Source organism: Anabrus simplex, chromosome 9 (assembly GCF_040414725.1).
Source record: "Anabrus simplex isolate iqAnaSimp1 chromosome 9, ASM4041472v1, whole genome shotgun sequence".
NCBI classification, from domain to species: Eukaryota; Metazoa; Arthropoda; class Insecta; order Orthoptera; family Tettigoniidae; genus Anabrus; species Anabrus simplex.
Genome location: NC_090273.1, coordinates 144,210,745 through 144,234,787, shown reverse-complemented (window position 1 = coordinate 144,234,787; position 24,043 = coordinate 144,210,745). Strand labels below are relative to the sequence as shown.

Below are 24,043 nucleotides of genomic sequence, written 5' to 3'. Positions count from 1 at the left end.
TCCTTTGTTGCAGATAAATATGGGAAAGAAAAGAGGAAATTGGACGGAGGAGAACGTGAAATTAGCTGTTAAGGAAGTAAGATGGGATAAATTGAGCATTAGGGAAGCACGTGAGCAGGTTAGCATCCCTAAAAGCATGGGGGTAGAAATGAAACCTGATATGGGTACATATTACGTTTTCTTAAGTGGAAGACAAAACTTTATATAACGATGTGAAAGTGTTAGACAGCCTTTTAATGCCACTAAGTAGGAATGAATTTTTGAAATTGGTTTTTCAGTACGCAGAGAAGTTGAAATTAAAACATCAGTTTAATAAAGCAAAGAGCATGGCGAGCAAACTATTTTATTATTCATTTATGAAAAGGCATCCAGATCTGAGCTTGAGATCAGCTGAATCCACCAACCTACAGCGAGTGAAAGGCTTCATCAAGGAGCAAGTGGATACATTTTTTGACAAGCTCACTGAGTTAATGTTTCGATATTTATTTCATCCTTTGAGGATTTTCAACACTGACGAGACTGGCATTTCAGTTGTGCACAAGAATCAGTTGAAGGTGTTATCGGTGAAAGGGAAGAAACAAGTTGGCAAGCTAACTTCCGGGGAAAGGGGGGAAAACATTACTGTTCTACTCACCATAAATGCCTCAGGTGACAATTTTGTCCCTCCATTGTATTTCCCCAGAGTGAGAATAGACAATGATCTGACGAAGGATGCACCTATGGGCAGTGTATTTGATGCCGATTCGAGCATGTGGATAACTAAAGATGGATTCCTAAATTGGATGTAATGTTTTGTTTTAAGAGTGAACCCAAGTGAAAAGAATTCAGTGTTACTTATTGTTGATGGCCATTCTAGCCACAAAGATTTGGATGTTATTCTGTTTGCTCTATACCACAACATCCACATGCTGAGTTTGCCACCTCACACAACTAACAGGTTTCAACCTCTTGACTAAGTGATCATGAAGCCATTCAAGAATGCCTTCAACAAGGCTTGTTCCATGTGGATGAGGAAGTATCCCAATCTGAAAATTACGCTGAAATATATTTCAGGGCTGGTTGGCTCTGCATTTACCAAGGTGTGCAAAATAAAGCTTGTTCAGTCAGCATTTCCCTGTTGTGGCATCTATCCCCTGAACCAGAACATCTTCAGCGACTTAGATTTCTTCATGTCCTTGAAAAAGTTGTCACCACCAACAACTGTTAAAATTCCTTCCAGTAGCCAGCTTCCTTCGATTCAGATGTCATCTGAAGCACAACAAAATACTACAACATTCAGTCCTTCAGTCCTTCCATGGCCTCTAGGAGTGACGATTCAGATGGGCTTAATCAAAACAAATCTCCAAGTTTCAAGTCTACTTCAGGAACTTAGTCCTCTTCCAAGTAAGACTATTGAAAATTTAAACATGAGAAAAGGCGTGGAGACCAGAGTGAAGTTCTAATCCTCACCCCTTTCAAACAAAGGCTTGAAGAAAGACAACAAAACTCAGTCATAGGATATAAACTTTATGGTTCTGATCCGTATTGAATTGTAATCACAATATAATTATTAAATTAATGTCGTAATTAACTAGGAACCAGTTTCGGCCGAGGCTGGCCATCTTCAGCCTTATTGTAAAACATCTAATAACTAAACAAATGTACATGGACACAATTGACATAAAAGAAATTAAACAAATATATACAAATTGACATTAAAAACTGGGAAGAAATTATGAGTAAATTTAAAATAACTACGCTCTAAATTCTTGCATATCATTATTGAGAACTCTTTCATGCATTAATATTCACAGAACTGTTAGTTCTAACACTACTAATCTTTACTAATTCAAGATTTGTAGATGACACCAGAGTAATTATGGATGAGAGCATTACAAACGCAGCTACCACCCTCATTAATCTAAATAACATTGACCCACACATAAAATTCCCACTTGAATCTGAAATTGAACGGAAAATACATTTTTTTTAGACCTAACTATTATCAGGCACCCAAGCTACTTAAGATATAAGATTTTCAGCAAACCCACCCAAACAGTCACTACAATCCGTCGAGATTCTTTATACCCACAAATTTGCAAACGAGCAGCATACAACAGCATGGTATACCTAGCCTTCAGTGTTCCAATGTCTAAAAGAGACCTCAAAAATGAGTTGAACACTATTCGTAATGTAGCTAAATCAAATAGATACAAGAGTTTCTTTACAGAAAAAATAATCAGTAAATATAAATACCACCCTTCTACCACTTTGAAAAAAGATGAGAAAAACAACTCCTCCCGTTCTATCTTTACCTTCAATGAACAAATCTACGAAGTCACCAACATCTTTAAAAAGCACGATGTAAAGGTAGTTTTCAAAACAAACAATACGAACGCACAAGTCTTATATAATGCCACATCCATAAACAAGTTTAATAGTTATTCAAAATCGGGAGTATACAGGATCATTTGCAACAGTTGTAATTCATCTTACATCGGACAGACCGGGAGGAATTTTAATATAAGGTACTCAGAATGTGTCAGTGCCCTGAAATACAATAAATTTTCAGCTGTAGGTCAGCATATGCACGACTATAATCACAAATTCACTAACATAAAACAAGATATGGAAATTCTCAAAATCATCAACAAAAGACCCCTCCTTAACATTACCGAAAGCTGCTTCATACATTTAGATCAATATTTCAACCCAAATCATCATCTTACTGAAATTTCAGTAAAGCCAAATATCCTGTTTGACCTTCTAATACCCATTTTCAGAAATGTCAAACCAACAAGTCATAATTCGGTTTTTCATAATATTCACAGCACCTTTCCTCAGCAGCCGTCCTTTTTCCCACATACTTCAGCCCCACCTTAATTCCTCCCTTCCCCTCCCCCCCTTTCCTTCACGACCTCTCGCCTTGCCCCAACCCTCTCCCGTTGCCCCGCCTCTCCCTCCTGCCCACCCCTTCCTTTTCCTTTGAATCTCACAACAGTTAGTTTGAAGCACACACACATAACCTATGCCATCTAACTAACACACTCTTTCCTTCAATTCATTAATTTAATTTTATCTCATTTATTCAGGTAACTTCATGGGCACCGAAATGAATTGCAAATTTTATACCAGACACAATGTATCTGTTTTAACCACATCTATATGTGCCATCCTGACAATGTCCAACAACATTTCAGCATGATTTAACAAGCACCACGAGAGCATCTCATTTTATTACGTTGATTGATGTTGAAACTCCATTTAGCAGTTCTGCGTCAGCTGGTGGTTATTTACAGTGGCGTCCAATGTCTTGCATACGGCTAACACCACTCAAGTAGTTTTGGTGATTGACTACGGGATCAAATTTACCAGTTCCTGTTTACAATTGAATTAGTAATGATTAAGCAGTGTTAGAACTAACAGTTCTGTGAATATTAATACATGAAAGACCGGGCGAGTTGGCCGTGCGCATAGAGGCGCGCGGCTGTGAGCTTGCATCCGGGAGATAGTAGGTTCGAATCCCACTATCGGCAGCCCTGAAAATGGTTTTCCGTGGTTTCCCATTTTCACACCAGGCAAATGCTGGGGCTGTACCTTAATTAAGGCCACGGCCGCTTCCTTCTCCTAGGTCTTTCCCATCCCATCGTCGCCATAAGACCTATCTGTGTCGGTGCGACGTAAAGCCCCTAGCAAAAAAAAAAAAAAAAAAAAAAATACATGAAAGAGTTCTCGATGATGAGCATACTCAAGATGCAAGAATTTAGAACCTAGTTATTTTAAATTTACTCATAATTTCATCCCAGTTTTTAATGTCACTTTGTATATATTTTGCATTTGTTTTATGTCAGTTGTGTGCATGTACATTTGTTTAGTTATTAGATGTTTTACATTAAGGCGGAAAATGGCCAGCCCTGGCAAAAACTAGTCCCTAGTTAATGTAATTTTGAATATTTCATATTATAGTATTGAAAGGTGGACCATTACGACATTAATTTAATAATTATATTGTGATTACAATTCAGTACGGATCAGAACCATGAAGTTCATATGCTATGATTACGTAGCCAACCAGGCAAAACAGAAAGCCTATTTATATTTAGGTCTTAAATTCAAGATAGCCAAATTAGGCAAAGACATCTAATTTCTCAAACAGTGTATCGCTCACAATTTGACACAGCTTTCTTAAAAGCAAATCTAAAAATCATTGATATTTTCAAATTACTAAAACCCAAGCTAGAACAAATAAGATTTGGCTGAGAGGCGAGATCAAATATTTGTACAAAAAAAAGTCCTTTCTTAATCATAGATTATACGAGACTCACCTAGAAACTACATGTTTACTTTTGAATGCTCACTGGAACCTATTTCAAGCCCAAGTTGACAATAGATTATCTATTGAATTATCGAAAAAAGAAACCCTAGATAAAAAGCTGCATACGTTAATGAACTCTAAACTCAACAACAACCATGCTAAAGAAACCAACACCGGGCGAGTTGGCCATGCGGTTAAAGGCGCGCAGCTGTGAGCTCGCATCCGGGATACAGTCCACATTAAAATTTTTGGATTTTTACTTGACAGTAGCCTTCTGAAATAATGAAAATAGACTAATTTAAAAAAACTTCATAGGATGTTCCAATTGTGTACAGGTTGCATCATACAAAAAAAACAAATGTTTTAAAAATATTCAAACGATTATGTTCAAATTACAGGCAAAACAATCTAATGATGGTTGTTGAGATGCTAAAAAACAATATATAAAATTGGGCCGCGAGGGAAATTATTTCCACAGTACAATGACCCCCACCCTTGTACGATTTCCCGGCTGGCACTACTCTCCTTTAAAACAATTAAGTCCGTTTGGGCTTGGCGTTTAAAAAAAAAAAAAAAAAGTACAGTTCCTTTGGCATTGACAATATTGTTTGGGGTGTACGAATTGATTATATGAGGTCACGCTTTTTTGCCAACTGTCAGCATCACCAGTGTTTGCAGATTTTGCTTGTCCACACACTGCCTGTTACATGATACAAAAGAATTACAATTTTACTCCAACTTAGCAAATATGAAGCACACTGTACACACACCGAAGCTACTCCAGTATGTTCTGGAAGACAACGTTCTATCATGACGCGGATATATTTTGGATTTAAATTACTCTGTAAAATACTTTTTTTTTTTTAATGTAAAGGCAGTTTTGAATTAAAAGTCTGAATTTCGGAAATGGGACCGACATTGTTCTTCGAATTACGAATTATCTATATTTTGAATTAAACAATTGACATAACATACAAAACCGTACCTCATGTTTCCGGGAACAAGAGCTTCTTCGAATTAGGCGGGAGTTTGAATTAACCGATTTCGGATCATCAAGGTTCTACTGCATGTGGTTATGTCAGGGAGTTGTCGTAGGGCCTCACACTCATAATCTTGGCGGTCATGACGACTATGGTGGATCTTTGCTAGCGGGAAGAATGGTGAAATGTGGGTTACAGTCGAACCTGCCATAACGGACAGCCTTATTCAGCGGACACCTCCCTTTACGGACAATTTTCCTCGGAACCGATTTTATTTTACATAAGACAAGTGTTAAATTGGCCTCATTTAAGCGGACACCTTGAACTCCAGACAGTGGACAGCGCCATTTGTCCCGTCCACTTGACTTAAGCGGACATTTTACACATTGCAGGACAATTTATAACGCCGGACCACATGCCATTCTTTCTTTTAAAACCATTCTTCAGTCATAAGGAAATCCCTTTTGAATGTTTGTACTATTTCGAGTGCGAGATGAGAGAGTGTACATCAGAATGCAGTTCTACCTAGTGGTGTATAGGCCTATTCCGAGAATTCTAATTGCCCAGAAATGCTGCCATAGATTGTTGACTCACAAGTTACCTGGGGATTTTCGTCCCTTCTTGCATCATTCTATTCATAACTCGGATTGTCGCTGATAAGGTCGAGCTCAGGTAGTCAACTTGAGAAGGAAAATACAGTACAGGCGCTAATTAGTGAGACAGAAATACCATAGCAGTTCAGTTGTCTTCATTAGTCTTACAAAAGGACCATTTTGAATAAAACTTTTTATCGTTTTACGGAGCCCGAATCAGGAACGAAAAGTGACGATGGCGGTGAGGCAGAAGAAGAACAAGAAGTTCTGGCAATGAAGCATGGACAAAATATGCTTAAACAGATAAAGAATTTGTGTATCGCGCTGTAACACAGGTACAGCGAGAACACTATGGAACCATTTAACAGACTTTATTCTGTTTTCGAGAATATCGCAATTAAGAAAACCTGTGCTAAATTTACACAGGCGAAGCTTCACGATTACTTCACGAAGCTGTAATGTTTGTAAATGATGTAAAATCACTTATAATAACTCTCTATGAAATACTAACATGGAAATGACTTAGAATAATAAAAATAAAGATATGTATGCTTATATTTAAGGTGGATGTTCTTTGCCGTTAATAAAATGTTCGATTATTTTTACAAACTTATTTTAGCGGACACCTCTCGTAACGGACATTTTTCCTCAGAACCGACGGTGTCCGCAGAAGGGAGGTTCGACTGTATCTTGTAGTCCCTTCAAAGCATGGAATTCGTGTTTCATAAGGTTGTGTTGGGTAGAGGAATTTGAGGTCAAATAGACTGGAAATTAGATGCTCTTTGAAGGGGATGTTCAGATGGTAAGGGTTGAGGTTCAGTACTGGATGGGATCTTGAAGCGAGTGTCCTCTGTTAAGGAACACTCGGTGTAGTACTCACCAGCACACACCATACTTTGACAAACTTATCTATTACTGAGCAGGTTGGCCTCATAGTTTGGGTCATGTAGCTGTGAACTTGCATTCGGGAGATGATGGTTCAAACCATATTGTTGGCAGCCCTCAAGATGCTTTTCCATGGTTTTCTATCTTCATACCAGGCAAATACTGGGGGACTGTACCTTAATTAGGGCCTGGTCATTGTCTTTCCAGTCCTAACCCTTTCGGATTCCATCATCTCCACAAGATCTTCTGTGTTGGTGCGACATAAAACGTGTAGCAAAAAAGTTACCTATAAAGATCCCCATGCTCCTCATTCTCAGATTTAATTGTGCAACAGTCAGACAGAAAATGTCATTCTTTTATTTCAAATTTATATTTATAGGCTATATTAGTTTATTTTTTCTGTCCACATGGTGTAGGGGTAGCATGCCTACCTCTTACCAGGTTGCCCCAGGTTCGATTCCCGGCGAGGTCGGATTTTTACCTGTATTTGGGGGCTGGTTTGAGGTTCAATCAGTCAGCTTGATTACAGTTGAGGAGCTATTGGTGGTGAGATAGTGGCCCCCAGTCTAGAAAGCCAATTAAAACAGCAGAGGCCTTTTGTCTGAGCAGTGGGTTGTTTAGTAGGCCAAAGCCCTTTTGGGCCGTTGCACATAAGCTTTGGTTTTGTTTTTTATTAGTTTACTTTATTCCCATTTTCCTTTCTTTCAGGTTATGGAGCACATGGGACTTGACTCTTGTTCGTGAAATAACATCCAGTTTTCTTACCCGTCCAATTATAAGGTACGTAGGGGTATAACTTGATAATATATCATTCTTTTGTTTTTTAAATTGTATGATTGATTTTCATAAGGTACATACAGAACTCAGTTACACTTAATTGTCAGCAGTCCTTGATCTGGTCTGGTGCAGGTCTCCAATCCATCTCACCTTGCTCCATCCCTTCCCACTCTTCCAGTTAATCCCTCCAGATTCAACCTGCTAGTCTCTTGTATTGAGCCAGGCCAGCTCTTCATGCTCACCTACGTCATCGCACATATTGCCCTGACATGACTTTCCCTGCCACCTTCTGAGAAGATATCATAATCGTTGAGTTGTTAATGCAGTTCTCCACACCACCCTCATTCAATGACTCAGAATACACTACTACAGGCCTTTTCTACATCAATGAGAGTCATTGTTAGATCCTCTCCATATTCACAATCTGTCTTGTGAAATTACATGGTTATTAACATGAAATCAACTGGGGGTCAAGCAGACATAGGGCTAACCATGAGTAAGAAAATACAAAGATGGCTAAACTATGGGCAGCATAGTGAGTGAATTATAATTGTCATGGTAGATACCAAACCTCTGCCTACCATAATAATACAGGTGTTTGTGCCCATCAGCAGTGCAGATGATGATGAAATCGAGGAAGTGTATAAAAAGATAGAAGAGGTCAGGCAATATGTAAAAAGGGGAAGACAACTTTACTGTGAAGCAAGATTGTAATGCAATTGTATGAGAAGGAGGTGAGGAAAATTGAAGAAGGAAAGGAATGATAGACAAATGAGACTTATAGAATTTTGCTCCAGTCATAACCTAATCCTTGCAAACACTTGGTTCAAGAAACATAAAAGTTATCTGTATACATGGAAGGTTCCGTGAGACACTGAAAGATATCAGAATGTCAGAATATCAGAACGAATGTCATGTACACTCAATCGCATAAAAATTGGCCAAAAAAAGAAATATTTAATTTTATGCATTCTTGAAACATGAGGATATTCATAAAGGGTGGCTAGTCGCTGGCCAAAGAAAGCGTACTTTGAACCTACCACCTGCACAATATGTTCATTCTATTTCAAACTACAGAGGATTTTCTTTAAAGTGATCTTCTGCTACAGCCAATTTATGTAGGGTTAAGTGTACATGGGTTTGTCCTTAAATTTGATCATCTAAGATCAGACATAAAGTCAGGATTCCTTCACATGTTCCAGCATTTCTTCTGAAGCCAAACTGATCTTCTCCCAACTTGGCTTCAACCTGTAACCCAAGAAAGTGGCCCTGTGGTTAGGGTCACTGCTGTGAGCTTGCATTCGGGAGACAGCAGGTTCGAACCCCACTGTTGACAGTCCTGAAGATGATTTTCTGTTTTTTCCCATTTTCACACCGGTCAAATGCTGGAGCTGTACCTTAATTAAGGCCACAGCGGCTTCCTTCCCTCTCTCTGCCCTTTCCCATCCCATCATTGCCATAAGACCTGTCTCTGTCAGTGCAATGTAAAACAAATTGTGAAAAAAGTTTCAATTTGTCTTTCCATTGTTCTGTAAATAATACATGTTAAAATTTTGCAAGCTTGAGATACTAAACTCATGATGCAGTACTTTTCACTCTTGTCAGCACTTGTTTTCTTGGGAATAGGTATGACACCATTCTGTCTAAAATCAGATGGCACTTCTCCTGCATCATACATCGTACATACCTCGCCATGCTGGTTTCTTAAAGTTAAAAACTTTTTATTACCACCTATTCAATACAAAAATAATGCACTCAATTATTTATAAAATTTTTGTATTGAATAGGTGGTAATAAAAAGTTTTTAACTTTAATACATTATCTTCAATACGGTCTAATTATGAGATATATCACATGTAATGCTGGTTTCTCCTAAGGCAGTCAGTAATTCTGAGGGTATGTCATCATTTCCCAGGTGCCTCTCTCCTATTTAAGTCTATCAAAGCTCTGTCAAAACTGGGTCTCTTATTTCATAGGCATTAACAGCCTCTTCTTGGTCCAGAATCTTATCACCTACTTCTTTCCCTTTCATCCCTGTCATCTGTCTGCCTTATTTCCTTTCTCCAAAGATGTCCTTGATTTTCCTACATGCAGCATCTAACTTTCCTACAACCATACAACCTTCAGCATCCTTGCACTTTGCTTTCTGCCATTCTTCCTTATCTGTTCTATGCTTTCTATCTACTTCATTCTTTTCTGGCCTTCTCATATTTTGCATTTCTGTTCTTTCACTGTTCATCAGTCAAGTTTAGTATCTCCTGAGTTATCTACTGATTCTTACTTGATCTTGCCCTACTGATCTCATTCTTCACGACTGTCCACTCTTCATCTATTGTGTTTTCTTCAACATTTTTGTTTAGTTTTTGTGCTGCATGTCCATTGAAACAGTACTTCACTCTCTTTTCTTTCAACTTGTCTAGATCCCATCTCGTTGCATTCCTTCCTTTCTTCAATTTCTTCAACTTCAGATGGCATTTCATGACCACCAAGTTATGTGGTCAGAGTCCATGTATATGCTTCTGCGAAGGTTTTGCAATCCAGCACCTGGTTCCTGAATCTCTGCATAATCATGACTAAGTCTGTTTGATACCTTCCAGTATCTTCAGATCTTGTCCACACATACAGCCATCATTGATGCTGTTTAAACCAAGTATTACCAAGGTCTAAATTATGGTCCTTCCAAAATTCAACCAGTTGACTTCCTCTTTCATTCCTCTGTTGCAGTCTGAATTCTCCTACTGCATTCAGTCTCCTATCACAGATTATCATCTCCTTTTACATATTGTATTAAATCTTCTATCTCTTCATATTGTCGTTGCACCTCGAAATACCGTTATGTGACAATGTTGTCGGTGAAATATTGATCCACAGCACATGTATCACTTAGAAAGAAAATTCCTTGATGTAGTTCATACTACTGAACTTTAGATGACAGAACCTTTTTGGTCAGAGTTCTAAGCTGAAATATGATCACGTAATGGTTCTTCTAGGTGCAACAACGATATATTCTTTTGATTTCTTCTTCACGTGCTGAACTAGTAGGCACAAAGATCTGCACTATAGTGGAGGACATTGGCTTGCTGTCTATCTTGATGACCTATTCTCTTATTCATTATTAAGCCAACTCCTTTTGATTTTGTGTTGATAATTCTGTAGTTCCCTGACCAAAATTCCTGGTCTTCATCTGGGAAGGAGCCAGTGCGAAGGGTGTAAGGAAGACTCCAAAATTTCTAAATCTGACTTCATTATGAACTCTCTTACTTTCTTAGATATATGAATAGTTCATAAGTGTTACCAGTGTCTTTCAGTAACAGTCTTCATACACAGTGGTGAGGAGGCATGTGCGTCCCAATGAAGCAGGTAGCCAAGTGTAGGTGCAACCATAACAGATGGGTATCTGTTGAGAGACCATACTAACAAATGTTTCATCAAAAGAGGGATAGCAGCCTCTTAGAAGGTGCAAGGGTGGCAGTCTGGACAACTGACTGATATGGCCTTGTAATAATATTTAACATTGCTTAGCTGACAGCAGTGGCAATCTACAGCCGTAATTAACTCTGGAGGAAATGTAGCTCACCCCCTCTCTATGAATGAATGGTGTGCTGATGACGACTTCCTACTGGGTAAAATATTCTGGAGGTAAAATAGCCCCCATTCGGATCTCTGGTTGGGGACTGCACAACAGGCGGCAATCATCAGAAAGTTGAATACTGACATTTTGTGAATCGGAGTGGGGAATGTTAGAAGTTTGAATCGTTGTGGAAGGTTAGAGAATCTGGAAAGGGAAATGAATGAACTAAAGTTAGATGTAGCTTGTATAAGTAAAATATGCTGCCAAGCAGAAAATTATAAAGAATGGAAATGCTGACCCCTCATTGTTGGAAAAGGCTTACTTAAAGAAGCAGAAGAAGAAGAAGGTTGCTTGATCAATCAGTCAATCTATCTATCTATTTATTTATTTATTTATTTATTTATTTATTTATTTATTTATTTATTTATTTATTTATTTATTTATTTATTTATACAACGAAACAAAATACTTTTTTGAGCTGTATGTAAACTAATCTACAAGGAAATAGAAAAGGAGTTTCAATATAGAAATTAAAGACAAACTAAAATTTAACTGAAAGCGTTACAGTACGTAGTAATAAAGACACTAAAATGGATTCCTTACTACCTGAAGACTACTTGTATGTGACATTACTGTTTTTCACAAATTTGTTTTAGCAATCCCCTCCTTGCTTACTTCTTGAATGCTTCCACATGTTATTAATGATCTCCATTTCTTTGCTTGCACAGCCTGACATATTCGCAAGACTCTCAACATTTGTATGCTTCAGCATCTGATGGTATAGTCATCATCTGGGAAGGAGCCGGTGCGAAGGGTGTAAGCAAGACACCAAAATTCCTAAACCTGACTTCATTATGAGCACTCTTACTTTCTTTGCATTAGATGTATGAATAGTTCACAAGTGTTACTGGTGTCTTTCAGTAACAGTCTTCATACACAGGCCATTTGTGAAAATGTTTAGTTGTAGTTCGTTATTACTTGTGCAGATTCGTGCAATCCGGTTAGCTGGTCTTCATTACCTTGAAGAAAAGTTTTGATTAATTAATGAGATCAGCTACATGGTACCTAATTGAACAGTTTTATTGCTGATGGGCACGAAAATTTATCTTCAATGTATTGCATGTTTTTATTGTGCTAAATCCTGTGAAGAATTAATCTATTTTTGTCTCTATCTTCTTACTCTACAACTCTATTGGGATGTAATTTTTCATGTGATATGTGATTTATAAAAACAATTATGGTCAATTAAGTGTTAGGGTTGTATAGTCCATTCTATTTTCAATTTACCCTTAATGCTGCATGTGCCATAGTAATTCAGGGTCTACATTTAATTTATCATGAAAGTCAGAAGAGAACATCAATGTATTTCTTAAATGTGTTGAAAGCACGTTGCTTGTAAATTATTTAAGACTATGATCGAAGAGGAATCTGTTTACTATGTAAAAACTTCAATTTTGAACATCAATTTTTATTTTTTATTTTATTTTTTACATTGTGTATAGCATATTAAGTTGACCAAGTTATTCTATAAAAATATTGTTTTTATTCTTGTAGAATTGTAAATATTTCTGTTATTTTTTGTGTACTTATTGTAGATACTGTTAGAAAATCAGTTTGTATGACAAGTTGATCTGTTACAATAGCCGATTTATTATATTGTTAGGATTAGTGATTGTTGTAACATTTTTATTATGTATAGTTCATTTCCTATTTTAAATAACTTTTAAAGTGAGGAACTATAATGATACAAACTATTCACTAGTCAGATGAGTCTTATCATTATTAGAGCCCGGATTGCTGTGCACCTGTCAAATAGTAAAACATGTACGAAAAATATACACCACAATATGCAAAGGCGAATGAACAGAAATCAAGTAAATTATTTGGTGTTTTTTTTTTTGGATCTTACCTTGTTTCGGACTGTTACGGTATAGGTATAAGGAAAGTTGTCCCGAGATTTTCTCGTGTGAAATTCCTACGTTTGCCTGTGAAGAATGTTTTATATGATTGAAAATGTCCTTTTTACATTGCATGATGTCACAGGTACATGTGAAAAACAACACACTATCTTCTTCAGGGAATTTCTCTTCAGTTTTTCACCAGATAGCATTTTGCTAATTTGACAGATTGTTTTGTATCCAGGATTTTTATTTATTACGTGACTAAGCTTATCGAATGCTATTTTAGTGGTATTGTGATTTTCTGAAGAAAGTAGATCTGCATAATTTTGTTTTGCAAGAAATATGGGTATTTGCCTGTTACACAGTCACATGCTGCTTTGTTAGGTTTTTATTTTATACCTTATTGATTGCACAGATTTTATTAATTATTTACTAGTAGTTAGCTGATGACATAAAGGGGGACAAATAACTTAGTACAACAGTTACGAGTAAATTTTTCGTTAAAAATTTTAAAAATGTATTTTCCTCTAGGATATGCATTTATATGTGCTATCAAACACTGATCAACTTGTCTGTGAAGGTGTGATGTACAAAATATAATTGTCATTACTGCATAGCTTTAAGTATTAAAAAGTAAGTACATTTCACTTACAAATCCGGGCTCTAATCATTACAAACATTAAGAATGTCACTATAGAAACATTGTTATAGCTTTAAAGTTACTTTTTAAATATTTTTAAGAACAGCATGTGTTTTATGATACATTGTCTTGGTTCAGTTGCTTTGTGATTTTCCAAGCCACCAGGTTGTCATTAATGGCTTTAGGATAATCCAGAATCCCAGCATATTTTCATAAGTGTTTTTACAATTATATTTATTAACATAAGAAAAGTGGGGTTGTTGGATTTGCTCATCTTAATGTGAAAATGTGTGAACTTGAATGGAATTACATTCCTTGGCTATGTGATGAGAAAAATAATATTTAATTATTCTCTGAAATGAGGGTGAAGAAACAAGGACTTGTGAGCAAAGAAGTAAACAAATGTATGTGTGTATGTATGTTTTGTTTTCACCTTCAGTTTTTTCCATTTATTTCCATAAGAATTTTTCTTACATGCTGTAGAACTGCATATATTATGCTGTAAATTATTTTTCATTCTAGTCTATAGTCTCTGTATCTTAACCCCCTTCAGTCCAGTGTGCTGTGCATTTCAATGCAGTTTTTACTACCTTAATGTGTAGGCCTAATTGTTTTCTGAAGGAAAAAAAAATGACATAGAAAATTCAAAATTTTATTATCATTTTAGTAGGTTACGTTTTGGTATCTTGTACAGTAGAAGCCCAATAGTTCAAGGTTCCGTGTAATTCAAGCTGGTCTTATGAAGTACAGCACACAGGAAAACCCCATTTTTACATTTCTCAAAAGTATGGGGTTTTTTGTTTACAATGTACATATACATGGCCCCCAGACCACTACTGCAGATTGACAGATACCTTTAGGCTGTTTCTTTGAAGAGTCTGCATGCTGCTGCTTTGTTCGTTCCTTCACTAATTGAGGCCATGCTTCCGCCAGATTTACGACTTCCTATCAGAAAAATATCCCCCATCCAGCTACAGCTGTCACCAAAAATTAATTGGAGATGGACAAACAGTAGTTTAACCTGTACATTACTCATAACTTTGAACGATATTTCAAGAGTAGAATATTAGTGAACCCACTGAAGACAAGTGTACCAGTGATCACCCACACCAAGGGTTTGGTATTGCATTACATCGAGCTGCAAGCAAAAGCTGTGTTTCTTAAAGGTAACACTATATTGCAGTTCAGAAACAAGGCTCTATTTTAAAACAAAAGACGGTGGGCAATTTCTTTAAAATTTAAATTCATATTTCTTTTAAACTTGGTAATATTATTCCGTATCTAACGCAGGTTTGTGCTGTGTTGTTTGTACTCATTAAACATTTACTGATGCAGTACTCTTTGATATGTTCTTATTTCCATGTAATTCGAAGTAGTGTCATGCAGTTAGCACGAATAACTAAGACACTACTATAATAAGATTTGATATTACGATTATACACAACAGATACCACAAAGTTTTACTACACAGTCAGTAGCAGTAACTTCACACTGCAGTTTTATGCGAGGCATGTCCAGAAAGTAAAGATACAAAACCTATATGCATTCACAAAATGTTTAATCATCATATCTTCCACTGTAAATAAATTACTGGTGTATACCTGAATTTCCATCTTGGTTGTTGTCCTAATCGAGGAAATTATTTACTCGGGTAGTAGCTTGGATATTCCAGAATCATAGAAGTCTCCTGTCTGCCTATTCACCTCAACCACAACCGTGTCTTGACTTATTCTTGAAACTCATCACTGTTGAATCATTATCCAAGGTGTTTCTTTGGTAAAGAATGAAATTAATATCGCTGAGCGCAATACTGTAAATCCCTAACCGTCATGTGTTCATCAACAATATCAGTCCTGCCTCCAGAGAATTTTTGACAACACTTTGTCTTTTCATAATTTTCCCGTGAGCACTGACATTTGCCAGTAAATTTCTGCAGGATGCAATGGAGCGCTCTTCACATTTGGTAGAATTCTGGATCAGTGTAATCATTTCCAACACATGTTACTCAAACAAGACTAGGAGTACCACTGCTGGATGAACTCAAGCAGTAGGATACATCCACAGTATGTAGTACACATTTACCCTTCACTCTACATGTAATTATATTGTTATATTCCAGACATGCTTCGTATGTTACAAAATAAATAAAATTTGTCCCCTTACCTTGCTGAGCTGAGTGTTGGCCATTGTGTTATAGTTCTGTATTATACAGTGTAGATGGCTGCAGTAGTGCCACAGTTCGGTCTGTCTGATGTCTGGAGGTCTCTAAATGATTTCTACAACCAAATACAAGTCTCATGCATGGTGGGTCTGAAGGGGGTCAGCTCATTCTCTCACTTTAGTGTACTGAATATTGTGCTACACATTTCAGTATTTTTATCTCTTACCTTTAACTACTGTGTATGTATATTCCAGCAGTTGTTATATTTACTAGGTGTACTGCCATTAACTTGTGTAGATTTGTGCGATTTTATGCTTTTTAATAGACATTATACAAAGTGGTCCACTTAAGATTTTCACCTCAAATATCTTCGGACTATTTGAAGGTGGTGGTAAAGTGCTTTTCACTTAGGTGAATAAATGAAGAGCACATGCAAAAGCAAACGATGTCTCGTGCCATTATACTCATTTCTGTCAAATACACAGTTGGCCGTAAAGATGCAATGATTTCCACAGTTAGACATGTAGTACTATGTCAGGTGCTCTTAACCTGTAGGTCGAGAAGACACACCTCGGATTGATATCTCTGGGGAGAGTGAACATTCAAACAGTCTCTAATATTTCTAAGTCCCTGCGGTGGCAAATTTGAAAACATGCATACTTCATTGCTACATGTCTGACTGGAAATAGAATGTGACTGCCTACAAAAAGCTATGTACGTGAGGGGAGTACTGTAGTTTTGTTTTTAAAAATCAGCTCGCCACATCTTTTCATGTGCCCCTTATTGTTACTGCTTCAACTAGTCTCAAGATATTCGAGTTAAAACTTAAGTGGGCCACCCTGTGTTCCTTAGTATTTTTTATATTATTTATTGCAAACAAAATGTATAGTATAATGAATATGCAATGAAAGGGACAGTTGACAGGTTATACAGTTCATTTAATGTAGTAAACATAGTTTTAAATTCTGTTATTCTTCATATATATATGACTAAAAAATGTTCTGAGAACAAACTGTCTTCAGCTTCATGTAAATAGTTACTGCGTGTGGTAGAATCTCTCATTCCATATAATTAACACTTTTTAATTTAGGTGTAGTTTTCAGTACTTTAAATGTAGTGAAAATAATATTGTATTTCAAATGAATTATCTTTTATGGAAAGGAACTAATTTTTAATGTGAAGGAACTCACAATTTTATTTTGTTATTTTGTGTAAGATACATATTTCTTGCACTTACTTAGTGACAGTATTTTTTATAGAAGTTTTTATATTTTAATTGATTAGTGGAAACATTTCTGTCTACCTGAATCACCTGAATGATGTTAAGGGTTGTATCATTGAAGGGATGCACAGCAGGAAGGGAACATTTCAGGCAGCTAAAGATATCCTGGGAGTTGTTAATGTACCACATGATTCAAATACATTCAGCTCAGTAAGATGGGTTATCCAAAGTAACAGGTCTTTTGGAGAAGGAGATTTTCAGTCCAGACTCCTGATGTGTCAGCAATCTCTCTACTTTACCTGTGTAATGGGACTGTCTACTGTAAAACTAAAAGCCTCGAGTAATGGAATGAAGAAAAATGTAAATAAACAGTGCAATTTCATTACTATGTAGTACCATTTATTTACAGTATATATTCCAAATTCCCACCCTCTTGTTCTGTACAAAGCTGTTTTAAGCCTTTCTTGCACCCTTGATACCTTCTTGCCCTAATACTTCCAACAAAGTCATCCTTTCTGTTAGGAATGTAGCTTCAATCACCATATTTATTACCATTCAATTGTTTTCACATTGATTATATGTACCAACACAGGTATTCACATAAGTAAGTAAAAATTTCCCTAACACTTGTCAGGTAATGTTGCATAACTTATGTCATGCAATGTAGCCATTCAAAAACAAATCCATTTCTTTAACTTTCCCCAAACACTAACAGCATATCCACTCATCATTACTAAAGCACCCTTGCTCCATTCAATAACAAACGGTATGCAATGGGACTGTTAACTAATTTTCTGCTGTGAATGAACTCATGATGTCAACAATATGTATGTATGTATGTATGTATGTATGTACGTATGTATGTATGTATGTATGTATGTATGTCATGCACAGTGTTTTAGGTGTCATAGAAAGAATGTGAAACATTTGCCTTTAGTAAGAGTGGACAGTCTTGCTGCACAGATCACCTGTTACTTACTGAGCTGTATGTATCTGAGGTATATACTACATTAGCATTTTATTAAGTTTTTTTTAGTAAAATCTTTGAGACAGAACTTCTTAGGGCTATATCATCTTATTTCTGTAGTTTGTGTTCATTCTTGCTTTGTTTGCATTTCTACCTTTTGCAGTTGCTTTTTATTACCTTCTTTACTATAGCATAGTCAAATTTGCATTTATTTCCTCAGAGAGAAACTTACTGGTATTCTCATTTTTGTAATTTCTTCGTCTGCTTCTCTGTTCTTGTAGATTTTAGTCTTGACATCCTCATTTCTTACTCTGTCCTTTTATGTCTTTCCAATCATTTGTTAAAAATGTAATCTCACTGGGCTGCAGTGAACTGTGTTAGCTGTAGTCTATACATGAATCAAACAATTGCACAGTGGCAGCACTATTGCATTACCTGATGACAGATTCTTGTTGCTGGTCCTTTCTCTTTACTCTGTCATTGCAAGTAATGTCTGTAAATGATTTTAAAACATTCCTGTTTCCATCACACTCACTGGCCCAGTACGGTTTTAAAACTAGAGAAGGATTGTGTGTCATAAAGGTTAATAATATAAGCTTTACACTATCTGTCATGATAATCAGCCCTAGTTGGATAAGAACTTATCCTGATCATACTTGTGAGACTATGAATCAAGGAATGTTGAATGGTTTTCATCAGTCTGGCATCTGTTATTGTATCCCTTTGTATCCCTTTCAGTTTACTATCAATAGACTCAACCTGCTGCAGAACTGATACATATCACAGTATTGCCAAGCACGTAGTTATCCTGGGACTTTTGACTCTTGGTCATGGAACTTTGTGTGTATTTTAAGTTTTAATGTGTATTTTGACATAGAATTCTTCTCTAGTTTTGGAACCGTACCGGGCTGGTGAGTGTTATGGAAACATGAACGTTTTAAAATCATTTCCAGAAAATGACAATGTTCAGTATCTCATGGTAAACAGGAAGGGCCAGCAACAAGAATCTGTCATCAGGTAATGCAATAGTGCTCCCAATGTACAGTTGTTTGATTCATGTATAGACTACAGCTAACACAGTTCAGATAGTGAACATTCAAGACCTGTTGTGCAAAAAGTGCAAACAAATTTCTTTCTTTCTTTCTTTCTTTCTTTCTTTCTTTCTTTCTTTCTTTCTTTCTTTCTTTCTTTCTTTAATGAAATACTGCAACATACAACTTCAAAATTATTGAAAACACATTCAGGAGAATAGGATGGCTTATCAGAATTCCAAAATGTCAAAAAAATCACCAATGCTGAGCATCAAAAGATTTCTCAAAGAGTGTCTCAAAGTCGAGAAAAATTATTGTCACGAGTCAAGTCCTATACTATTAGAGCCCCAGCTGAGCACATTTACTGCCCGAATGGCAGAAAATGATTTGAAACTCAGTCTTGAAAATTGTAAATTTGTTTAAAATACATACATCTTCATTATAGACTGTTATGCCTTTCTGCATTCAGTCTGCAAGCCCCTGTGAATTTACTACATGCTTCCACAATCCTCTATTTGTAACCAGTTCTGTAGCCTCATTTAGTTCCATTCCTCTCTAGTTTAAATCATTAGAAAGTGACTCTGCCGGGCTGAGTGGCTCAGACGGTTAAGGCGCTGGCCTTCTGACCCCAACTTGGCAGGTTTGATCCTGGCTCAGTCCGGTGGTATTTGAAGGTGCTCAAATACGTCAGCCTCGTGTCGGTAGATTTACTGGCACGTAAAAGAACTCCTCCGGGACTAAATTCCGGCACCTCGGCGTCTCCGAAAACCGTAAAAGAGTAGTTAGTGGGACGTAAAACAAATAACATTATTATTATTATAGAAAGTGACTCTAACCATCGTTGTCGTGGTCTCCCTCTGTGTCTCTTGCCTTCCATGAATGAGTCCATTATTCTTCTAGGTAACCTATCCTCCTCCATTCACCTCAAATGACCCCACCATCAAAGCCAGTATCCATCTAATCTATGCCTAACTTCGACTTACCTCCTCATTCTGAGTACTCTACTGCCGTTGTTCCCACCTGCAATCATTTTCACTACTTCCATGTCTGTTACTTGTAACTTTATGAATAAGATATCCTGAGTCTGCCCAGCTTTTGCTCCCATACAGCAAAGTTGGTCTGAAAACAGACTGGTGTAAAGATAGTTTCATCCAGGATTGTATCTTACAGCATACTGTTGATCGCAAAGAAATAAAATGACACCCATAAAATTTCAAACGCTTAGTGGCTAGGTCCTTGATTTCAACAATACCTATCACATCGTACGTGTCCTATGTCAAAACTTGCAGCCATGACCTCGACACACCCCCATTTGAATTTTTTAAGAAACGAAACAGAAAAGGGAAAGTGGCTATTGTATTTATAATTCACAGCCTTTTTATTACATACCGAAATCAAAACCATTGTAATGGTTTTATTATTCTGAGCTGAACTCGAAACAGATAACAGAGCATCTTATTGAGGTAAGCAGCTTCAGGAAACCAAATAAACATGAGTAGAGAGTGTAGTGCTCCTCAAATTGTGCAGTGTTGGAGGGGAGGGAAAGGGCATGCATTGTCCTTCAGCCACTAAGAACAACTTTTATTCTCATCATAATGGGCAAATATTTCACTTCAAAGTCCTATCTTCATAGCATCAGACCATCTACAAAGTCTTCAGATCACACCTACCCTTCATTTTCCCGTACTTGTTGAACCATTTGCCTGCCACAAGTGTGAGAATCCCCTTTTCTTTCTGTTAACTAAAAGAAGCCTTCTACAATATAACTCACCAAATGGTTGTAACTGGCGATCAGTACACGGATGCCTCAATTTCTGTCCACCCACAGAGTCTCTAATTTTCTTGTGCAGGTTGAAATTATCCCATAATACTTTGTAGGCATCCAATGTTCTTTAGTGACTTGGGCCTTGACTGTTATTCCATACCTATGCTGGTCTTGTTTCTTCTGTTCCCATCTCTCATCCATGAGAATTTTGTTCGTACAGTTTTGCTTCTTTTTTTCTCCTTCATGCTTAGCCGTATGTTGTCTTCTGTTGTGACAACCACTTGCTTCATACCAGCCCACAGATGCTGTAAGATCACTCCCGCCCCTTTCATGGACCTCAGTGTCTTTCATTTTGTTCACTGTACGACTGATATATCCTCATTTTACTGACCACCAAGTTGTGGTCTGAACCTACATCAGTCTAACAATATGTTTTGATTGATTGGAAACTATTGTTGAATCCCTAGATGACCAAAATACAGTCAGTCTGGTTTCTTATGATATTACCGTCTGTGTCTTGGGGTGACTTCCAAGTGTAGAGGCACCCTGGTGGTAACTTGAAGAAGGTGAAGACAAGTAGATTTTCCTCTTGACAGAATTCAACAAAACAAATTCCCCTCCTGTTCTATTGTCCCAGCCGGGCTGAGTGGCTCAGACGGTTAAGGCGCTGGCCTTCTAACCCCAACTTGGCAGGTTCGATCCTGGCGCAGTCCGGTGGTATTTGAAGGTGCTCAAATACGACAGCCCCGTGTCGGTAGATTTACTGGCACGTTAAAGAACTCCTGCGGGACTAAATTCCGACATCTCGGCGTCTCCGAAGACCTTAAAAAATAGTTAGTGGGACGTAAAGCAAATAACATTATTATTATTATTATTATTATTATTATTATTATTATTATTATTATTATTATTATTATTATTATCTATTGTCCCAGCCCTAGTCTCTGACTGCCTCCCCCACTTTACATTGAAATTTCCCATGATTATGTTCAGGTCTTGTTTATTCGTCAGATGCATTGCTTCCTTTGTCTCATCAAAGAGTTGTTCTACTTCATCATAGTAATCGTCTGAAGTTGATGTGTAGACCTGAATGATGTTGACACTGACAGGACTACCTTGTAACTGTAGCAGTGAGACACGGTCTCGACATGATAAAGGCAACTCCCATCCTGTGGTCAGGGTCATTGTTTGTACAGTAATACACCCTATAGTCATTGGACACACATGAACCCCAGCCTGGCTATCTCGTCTCACTTTGCATTCCCTTTATTTCTTGCATGGCATTGCTGATTTTACCTGATTCTTACCTAGTTTGAACATTCCATATTGCAGTCTTAATGGCTGATGCTGACCCTCTGACCATCAAAGGTCTGCCAGGGACTGAGAGTCATGCTTGTGTTGTTCTTGGCCATAAGGAACAGATAATGTAGTAAATAGATCGATGCTTTCTCGGCCCGTAATTGTAGACATGATAAGCTTTTGTGCTTTTGTCTTGTCAAGAGAACAATGTGAAATTCTGTATTTTCACACGTAAAGGGGTAGGAGTAGGTCCCTATTCAATACGCATATAGAACATTCATTGGGACTAGTTTCGGCCTTAATTTTGAGTTCATCCTCAGCCATTACATTAAAACCATAATTAAAAATAAACATCTAAAAATATTGTGAGAAAAAACACTTTAAAATCTTGAGTATTTGTTGTCAGTTATGAGCAATAAAACATTGTCCCACATCCGAGAGATGGTGGGTTCGAACCCCACTGTCGGCAGCCCTGAAGATGGTTTTCTGTGGTTTCCCATTTTCACACCGGGCAAATGCTGAGGTTGTACCTTAATTAAGGCCACAGCCGCTTCCTTCCCATTCCTAGGTCTTTCCTGTCCCACCGTTGCCATAAGACCTATCTGTGTCGGTGCGACATAAAATAAATAGCAAAAAAAAAAACTATCCATCCTTTCATTGCTTTCTGGGTTCTTGTGATGAATGTAGAAACATTGTCCAGCTGATTGGCACGAACTTCAGTAAGGATCAGTATGAAATTTATTACATATGAGAACTTTTTTCTGCGTCTTCAGAAGAAAATCTTGTCTGTTCACAAGGAAGACTTCTCTGATAATGAAGTTTGGAATTTAAGAATGCTTGTCTATAGTAAGTAGTACTCTCATTCATCACCAGATGGCTCACTGGCCTTGCTTTATACTTAGCATTGAACATCTTAATGGGAGCTAAGATAGTGTCATCACCTGCCCACAAGCTTATCATCATGCTACAAAATGTAGTGTTGCCTTCCATTTCACAGCACAATTCCCATTCCGCTGATTCACTGTCACTATCTGATCTTGAGCCCTTTTAGCATGCGAGGTCCTCCTCAATCTCAAGCTATTATTGATGAAATTACTGCCCTCCATAAAGATGAGTTCCAGTGGAATTTAATCCAGTGAGGGACCATCACCATACCTAAAGGGGTTCATCCAGCCAAAACCGGTGGCCCCTTAGGGGGGTTGACTAATTTCCCCACTGCCTGAGATTCGATGTAGTGTCGCTGGTTGGAGAGTGTACTCTGTTACCACAGCAGTTTATTCTGGCCAGACAGTGTCGCAATCCTTTTACTCAATTTTTTACCCATAGCATTTGTTGATGAGGAGTGGGTCCCAGATCTCCACATTGAATAGTTCATCTACTGCTTCATAAGTTGTACTTTTTGCTGGTTAACCCATAGCAACTGATGGTGAGGAGCATTTGAAATGCTACACTTGTCTTATGTCCCTAATCCATTTTAAATAGTGAAATGTTTCTGTATCTTTCTCTAGTGTCCTAGCCTTTAGTTGATATTCTCCTGCTGTTCTGTTCTCTCAGTTAAACAACCTTTAAAATGTGATTACTAGAGAGGACATACTCATGTTATGCTCTTGATGTGACTGATATTAAACTCGCTGTAATTCATCCTCTAAAGTACTTTTTTCTTGTATGTACCATTATGTCATAGTGCCAGTCTAGTAAATGCCTGCATCTTGTGTATTAAATATTTATTAAAATGAAGTCTTTATAAGATTAAATTTGCTGTTGTGTCGTTTTCTTAAATCATCCTTAAATACAGTATAACGTAGATCAGTGCCAGACACACAGTCGCCATGCCACGGGCATTGGATCCCCACCCAGCAGCCTTTGACTTGTCCCTTAACACCTTTAAAATATGTTAACGGCTATGGAAATTGTTGACTTCCGCAGAAAGACATCTGGGCTTCGATAATAAACTTAA

The 24,043-nt window shown here is 37.3% G+C and overlaps 1 protein-coding gene across 1 annotated transcript in view; it reads left to right on the top strand.

Annotated features, from left to right (window-relative positions):
* mv (lysosomal-trafficking regulator mauve) overlaps nucleotides 1-23,840 on the top strand; it is a 546,555-nt gene extending 522,715 nt beyond the window's left edge. The window contains exons 43-44 of the mRNA XM_068229176.1: nucleotides 7,461-7,532; nucleotides 11,829-23,840. Of these exons, the coding sequence (XP_068085277.1) occupies nucleotides 7,461-7,532; nucleotides 11,829-11,958 (202 nt within the window). The 3' untranslated portion in view covers nucleotides 11,959-23,840. The remainder of the gene's footprint in view (nucleotides 1-7,460; nucleotides 7,533-11,828) is intronic.
* Nucleotides 23,841-24,043: the final 203 nt, after the last annotated feature.